Raw genomic sequence first — 8,252 nt, forward strand, 5'->3', positions numbered from 1 at the left:
ATATTTAAATATATATTTTTCCTCCTATTGATCATTTTAGTTTGCTAACAGCAAAGCACGCTGAATTGCATTCTGCCATACATATAAGGACTGTCTTTATATGTCTGTGTGTACCGGTATGTGTATTCAATACACATAAATGGAAATTCCAGAACTACCTGTTTTCTAACCACATTAGTTTTCTATTTCCACATAGAAATACAGCATAACCACACAAATACAATCTCCTTTTTTTTTTTTTTTTTTACAAAAAGAATACACTTTTATGGTGTCAAGGATAGGTATTGACTACAAATACTTAAACCAGGTGCAGAATTATGTATACTAAAGTATTTACATATTCTGAACAAGCAGCAAAGGTACTTTAAAACACGTCTTGATTTACCTCTGCAGCTATAAGCATTGTGCAGAATAAATCTTTAAAGTTCACAAAGGAATCACAGAAATCTCAGCTTTTTTTTTCTACAGAGTAGAATCATAGCAGCCTGATAGCCCTTGAATGTAAACACACAGCAGGTGTTTTAAGCTGTTAGAAAAACGACTGAAACCTAACTTGAGAATTAATCAATTAATCCCATGTGACTTGCTGAGCTTGTGGGCTGGGGCTGGGCGCTGGCGGAAGGGAAGGGACCATCACCCCCTCGAAGGGCCGCCATCAGAAATTTTGGGGCCCCTTACACAACTTTAGCACTGGGCCCCCCCGGGCCTGACCACCAACATTCCCCAGGATCCACCCACTGGCCATCCCACCGAATCCGCTGTGAATTGAGAGGGCTAGAATTTACAGCTCACCAATTCATTTTATTTTTTTTAGGCTTTTTTTATTTTCCCCTTGTGATCTGGTCAGTAACACACCTGCATTAGAGTGCCCCCACTCTGGATAAAGGAGTAACAGAGATGCCTTTGGATAGCAGTCTGAGGGGCAGGGGGGAGGGGAGTATTAGATGGTCTAGCAGATTTAGGTAAACAAAACAAATAAAGCCAAACTCCAACTCACACTTTATAATCAGTTACAGCAAACATTTTTTTTTCCTTTTGGGATAAAGGTGAATACATGGAAACTGATTATTGTAACCACCTCTCCCAGTGTTAAATGTTTTATCTCCAAGACAGCTTGTTCTTTTAAAAAACAACAGACTTGCTAGCAGGATCACCAAGTGAAAATAAAAAAAGTAAACCCCTAAAAAGAAAACGAATGCAGCCATCACATCTAAGAATTGGTAAGCTGCTATATAATAAATGTTTGCTTTTGGGGTTTAATACTGCTTTAAGTGGGAAGTTAATAAAGTGCTGGCAGGGAGAGAGAGAGAGAGAGAGAGGTGGGCAGGGAGAGAGGGGGGGGGGATATGGCGAGAGTAAGAGGGTAGGGTAGAGAGAGAAAGGAGGGGCAGGGAGAGATAGAGAGGGAGGCAGGGAGAGAGAAGGGTTGGGGGGAGAGAGCAGGGAGGTCAGGGAGAGAGAGGGGTTGGGAGGAGAGAGCAGGGAGGTCAAGGGGGGAGAGCAGGTGGGTCAGGGAGAGAGAGCATGGAGGGTCAAGGAGAGAGAGCAGGGGGGTCAGGGAGAGAGAGCATGGAGGGTCAGGGAGAGAGAGCATGGAGGGTCAGGGAGAGAGAGAGGGGGGTCAGGGAGAGAGAGAGGGGGGTCAGGGAGAGAGGGGGTCAGGGAGAGAGAGAGAGAGGGGGGTCAGGGGGAGAGAGAGGGGGGTCACAGAGAGAAAGAGGGTCAAGGAGAGAGAGGGGTCAGGGAGAGGGCAGGGGGGTCAGGGAGAGAGAGGGGGGATAAGGGAGAGAGCAGGGGGGTCAGGGAGAAAGCAGGGGGGTCAGGGAGAGAGAGAGGACAGGGTCTGGTCACAGTGCTCACTTACTTGGAAGGTCCCTGGAGGCCCTCAGTCAGCGGCTTTTTTCAATGTGGCTGTCGGCTACTTAATCTTCCCTCCCCCACATCCCCTTAACAGATACATTAGCACATGAGCAGGGAGAGAGGGCCGGGAGTAGGGATGTATGTGTGAAGCTCAGGCATGCTGGACGGGACAGAGCAGTGTTTCCATTCAGGAAAGCCAAACCTCCCGAGCTGCCTGTCACTGCACACTGAGGCCAAAAAATGGTTAGGAGGAAAGAGCATCTTAGCGGCCATCAAAGGAGGGGGAGAAGAGGAGCAGGTGGATGGAACCATGGAATTCTGGGGGGTGGGCACTCATTTATGGGCCCCTCGAGCACATTGGCTAACTGTGAGTCAGAAGCTAGTGCAGTGGGCAGCACCAACGGGAGTTGGGACTAGTGTAGGGAGGGCAAAAGAACAAAGGGGAGGTGCCAACTTGGAGCCCGAGTGTTCTGAGGGACCGGGCCCCTCAGGTCGCTCGGTCACCTTACACTTGTATGGGCTGTACCCCCCTGATGGGGAGATTCTCTGAGAACACAGATTTAAGGGGGTTCTCTGGGGACCCTGATGTAAGGGGAGGCTCTCTGGGGATCGTGATGTAAGGGGAGGCTCTCTGGGGATCGTGATGTAAGGGGAGGCTCTCTGGGGACCCTAATGTAGGGGGAGGCTCTCTGCTGACCCTGATGTAAGGGGGGCTGTCTGGGGACCCAATGTAGGGGGAGGCTCTCTGGGGACCCTGATGTAATAGGGAGGGGCTCTCTGGGGACCCTGATGTAAGGGGAGGCTCTCTGGGGACCCTAATGTAAGGGAAGGCTCTCTGGGGACCCTGATGTAAGGAGGGGGCTCTCTGGGTACCTGTATGTAAGTACGGAGGCTCTCTGGGGACCCTAATGTAAGGGGAGGCTCTCTGCTTACCCTGATGTAAGGGGAGGCTCTCTGGGGATCCTGATGTAAGGGGAGGCTCTCTGGGCACCCTGATGTAGGGGAAGGCTCTCTAGGGACCCTAATCTAGGGGGAGGCTTTCTGGGGACCCTGATGTAAGGGGAGGCTCTCTGGGCACCCTGATGTAAGGGGAGGCTCTCTGGGCACCCTGATGTAGGGGAAGGCTCTCTAGGGACCCTAATCTAGGGGGAGGCTTTCTGGGGACCCTGATGTAAGGGGGCTCTCCGGGGGACCCTGATGTAGGGGGAGGCTCTCTGGGGACCCTGATGTAGTATATATATTGTTGTACCCTCTGATCCCCCCCCCTCCCCTGTGACAGCGGGTGGGGGACCTTCTCTCCCCCCCCACCCTCACAATTTAAAAAGAGCGTGACTGTGCGAGGCTCCGCACACAGGGCCATATCATTCATTAATATTGAATAAATATACGGAAAACTGCGCTACTTAAAAAAAGTGAGGGAAAAAAACAGCAGCAAACTCAAGGCGAAATACACACCACAATAGCAAAAATCATAAAAAAGGAGCTGCATTAATTAAGATTAAGATTAATATGTATAAGTGAATATTATAAAAATAAGTGCATATAAACTCAAAATAAATTGTGCATAACCAATCCATTAACACAGATGCATATAACTTGATGGTTGAATTGATGGACAATCAGACAGACGTGTGCACCTCCACAGAGTGCGTGCTTACCAGAAGGCAAGCTATTCGTGCTTGTGGCTATCAACCCAGCCAGAGCCTTTATAATGATGATATTGGGATACCAGCTCACAGGAGGGTTCTTTGGGTGATGGGACAGGATATACACCAGGAACCAATGCAACTCAATGTTCCAACGTTTACAGGCATAAACCAGACGAGTATACCCAGAAATGAGAGAAGCTCACCATAGTGTAGATCAGATAAATCACATTCAATTTATTCAGTATAATGAGGGAGGAGTGGCGTGCTGACATCATCGAGAAGGACGGTGTTCGTTAGCCGACTGGCTTTGTTACATAATGCTTTCCATTATGCTTCTTATGTAAGTGTAACTTTTATACTGAATAAATGTAATGTTTATCTGATTTACACTATGAGTTACACTATGTGTCACGAGGGCCATGTTCCTTATGTGAGACCGAAGTAGTGGAGAGGCCTCCCTTGCACCTCGAGCCCTTGAAGCCTCTGGAGATGGAGACAGAGACTTGGTGGACACCGAGTGGTATGGGTGCCAGTGGTGCCAGTGGTGCGGAGCACCATGCAAGATTTAGTCCGAGATCCAAGCCGAGGTCAAGTTCAGTTTGGCATCAAAGTATAAAAGGGTTGATCAGTAGAAGAATGGTCGAGATCCAAGCCAGGGTTTGTTCCAGTCTGGCAGCTGAGTACAAAAGGGACAAAGAAGTAGAATGGTCAAGGTACAAATCTGAGGTCAAAGGCAAGCAGCAGTCAAGAGTAGTCAAATAGGTTTCCAGCTCACAACAAGTTCAGACAGATCACACACTAGCACAGGAACAAGGGGGGACTGAAGCTAATCTGGCAATTTGGCAGTGTCTGGGCTGGGCTTATATAGGGAAGTTTGAGGTCACTTCCTGTGCACCTCCTGGGCATTTTTCCGCCTTTTTCCATCAGGTTGAGGTCACTTCCTGTGCACCTCCTGGGCATTTTCCGCCCTTTTCCATCAGGTTGAGGTCACTTCCTGTGCACCTCCTGGCATTTTCCCGCCTTTTTCCATCAGCTTGAGGTCACTTCCTGTGCACCTCCTGGGCATTTTCCTGCCTTTTTCCATCAAGTCTCCTGCGCAGGTGCGGCTTGACACACTGAGGCGTCTTTGGTGCATACTCAGTTGGCACGGATTTCCTCTTGAGGCAACGTGCCATTGATGCGTAATAAGCCCTGGATTCTTACACTATGGTGAACTTCTCTCATTTCTGGGTATACTCATCTGGTTTATGCCTATAAACGTATGGAACATCGAGTTGTCTTGGTTCCTGGTGTATATCCTGTCCCGTCACCCAAAAGAACCCTCCTGTGAACTGGTATCCCAATATCCTCAGGATAAAGGCCCTGGCTGGGTTGATAGCCACAAGCACGAATAGCTTGCCTTCTGGTGAGCATGCACTCAGTGTGGTGGAGGTGCACACGTCTGTTGTGGTGTTTTTGGGATTGTCCATCAATTCAACCATCAAGTTATATGCATCTGTGTAAATGGACTGGTTATGCACAATTTATTTTGAGTTTATATGCACTTCGATATTTTTATAATATTCACTTATACGTATTAATCTATTAGCACAGCTCCTTTTTTATGATTCATTCATATTAGTAGGTGAATAAATGAACTATAACTACCATCTTCCACTGTGACAGATGGCTTTTAGTTCTCAATGAACTATGAGGGCACTGGTGAGTGAGTACTCTCACAGTTCATTGATCTTCCTGCTTTCCAGTAAATGTCTGTTTGTATGGAAGGTAAGGACAGAGAGCTATACTGAGATTCTACAGGAGCCTGACATTGCACCGACGATCTGCTGACTGTGGGTGCAATACTCTGCAGGCTCCAGATTTTTTTTTATAAATTAAAATTTTTTAATTACAAATATATGTGCATTTATTAATTTTTTGAAGGTAAACTTAGCCTTTGGCCCTTAAGAATATGTAAATAGTTTGATGTCCATAGTCTAGGCCAGCCTTTTTCAACAAGGGTGCCTTGAGGTTTCTTCATGGGTGCGTCAGAAAAATGATGAAAAATTGCCCAAAAATTGTATACAAGCCGATGTGTGGATGAAGGCTGCCTTTTAGTTACACCACATCACAGGTTTTCATTGCGGACCATTACAATCTTCTAGCTTCCGGTGTTCTAACAACCAATGGCATCATCAGTTGATAAGATGTCAGTTGCCTGCATAGCATCCTTGTTTGACCCACCCCTGCCCCTCTCCATCAGTGTTGGGATAACATTAGCTGAGTGATAGAGAACAACTGAGGGAGAAGAGAAACATTGGAATACTAGTCAGAGCCAGTTTGCAAAAGTGTATTTGTTTTGGAAGAATAAATCACCTTCAGCGTTGAGTGTCCTACTTGGAGTTGTGGATGTTGCTGCATTATGTAAAACTGTTGGAATAGCTTTTACATTTTAGAATGGGGTGCCTCTAGACTGTCTATAATTTTTAAAGGGTGCCTTGACTGAAAAAAAGTTTAAGAAACACTGGTCTAGGCAAAGGTGCACTTTAAAGCTAAGTCCAGGCAAACAGCTCAACACATAGCTGTAATAATACACAACAGTTATTTTACATGCAAAATGATTTGAATTTCTGTCCATCCAGTCCTAAGATATCTACAGTCAGGCTGGTGACCTGACTTTTGTCTGCTGCAGTTAACCAGTAATGCTTGGTCTACTCCCTACCCTATTTGACTATTAGGCACAGTTGTAATTTCAAATCATCGAAATGATGTTCAGTAGGGTTGAGGTCAGAGCTCGGTGTAGACCATTCGGGTTCCTTCACACAAAACCTATCAAACCATGTCTTTATTAACCTGGCTTTGTGTACATGGGCACAGTCATGCTGGAACAGGAAAAACCCTAAAGTGATGCAACAAGTTTGGAAGTGCGCAGTTGTCCAAAATGTATGCTGCATACATTATTATTCTTCACTGGAAACACTTGAACTCAATAGTTTAAGGGGTCGCTGCATGTGTTTGGCTATAAAGTGTATATGTAGCTACTAAGGTGGCCCCTGAGTGTGAGCATGTGAAAATAATTAGCTACCGTATATACTCGAGTATAAGCCGAGATTTTCAGCCTCTTTTTTGAGGCTGAAAGTGCCCCCCTCGGCTTATACTCGAGTCATCGCTGTCTGCCCGCTCGATCAGCGTGTCGAGCAGACAGACAGCGGCCATTCTATTCAAAAGCCGCGCCTCCGGCTCCGCCTTCGCCTGTGATAGGCGGAACACTGAATTTCCCAGCAGCCTGTGTTCCGCCTATCACGGACATCGTATCATCCTCGTACTACGGACGAGGATGATACGACGTCTGTGATAGGCGGAACACAGGCTGCTGGGAAATTCAGTGTTCCGCCTATCACAGGCGAAGGCGGCGGCGCAGCTTTTGAACTTTACAATGGCCGCCGACGAAGAGGGCACGGGACGGAGGCAAGGCAAGGCACGGCACGGCACGGCACGGGACGGGACGGGGGCAAGGCAAGGCACGACACGGGACGGATGCAAGGAGGCAAGGCACGGCACGGGACGGAGGCAAGGAGGCAAGGCACGGGACGGAGGCTCGGGACAAAGGTAGGCTGGACACACACACACACACACACACACACACACACACACACACACACACACACACACACACACACACACATGGATGGAGACACACACAGGGATGGATGGATGGATGGATGGAGACACACACACACAGGGATGGATGGATGGATGGATGGAGACACACACACACAGGGATGGATGGATGGATGGATGGAGACACACACACACAGGGATGGATGGATGGATGGACACACACACACACAGGGATGGATGGACGGACACACAGGGATGGACGGACACACAGGGATGGACGGACACACAGGGATGGACGGACACACAGGGATGGACGGACACACACACAGGGATGGACAGGCATGTCTCACCCTCGGCTTATACACGAGTCAATAAGTTTGCCAGTTTTTTTGGGGGTAAATTGGGGGCCTCGGCTTATATTCGGGTCGGCCTATACTCGAGTATATACGGTAAGTGGAATTATGAGGGGCACAACAGTTCTGACAATAAGTGCAGAGCATTACTCCTACGTCTTTTGCAAAGTTCTGCAAGATATTGGCAATTTATCTTCTGTCATCATTTATGGCTTAATTTTCTGCCAAGTGATCGGCACCAGGTGGCATTGTTTCTCAGTTAACCTTCACTACATCTGCATTTGCCTGTGGGAAAAGTGCAGCCGGAGGGCTCTTATGGTGCCAAGATTCACGTGTACCAACAATGCCACTGCACATAAATTCTGCCCCGCATTCCTCCTGTTATTAATCAGCCATGAAGCGCCTGAGTGTCTACATCCTGCCCGTGCTGGTGGCCCTGTCCTTGGCAGGTTGCCCCCTGCCTGCTGAAGTCAAAGATGATGAAGGTAACAAGCTTTGTGCCCGCCTGTACGCAGACAGCAATGTCTACTATGAAGACTGCTGTGCCGGGGATTACCTGGATGTCAAGCCTGGCGAGGATGTGCCTTATATTGCCCTGAGGTTCAACAACCGCATCTCCTCCTTGGTCGTGGCTACCCGATGTGAGCTGACTGTCTGGTCCAAAAAGCCAAAAGATGGTGTCACTAAGAAGTTCAGCAGTGGGTCTTATCCACGGCTAGAAGAGGTCAAGAAAGGGCTCCTTGGGAACTGGGATGACTCCATCTCTTCCTATTATTGCAAATGTAACTGA

General features: G+C 47.9%; 1 protein-coding gene across 1 annotated transcript; it reads left to right on the forward strand.

Moving 5' to 3' along the window:
• The first annotated feature begins 7,856 nt into the window (after positions 1-7,856).
• On the forward strand, positions 7,857-8,252 carry SYCN (syncollin). Its single transcript, XM_077488659.1, has one exon. It carries the CDS (start codon positions 7,857-7,859, stop codon positions 8,250-8,252), a length of 396 nt encoding a protein of 131 aa, XP_077344785.1.

The sequence above is a fragment of the Lithobates pipiens genome, unplaced genomic scaffold (genome assembly GCF_037356315.1).
Source record: "Lithobates pipiens isolate NorthernLeopardFrog02 unplaced genomic scaffold, aLitPip1_a1.2 Scaffold_1, whole genome shotgun sequence".
NCBI classification, from domain to species: Eukaryota; Metazoa; Chordata; class Amphibia; order Anura; family Ranidae; genus Lithobates; species Lithobates pipiens.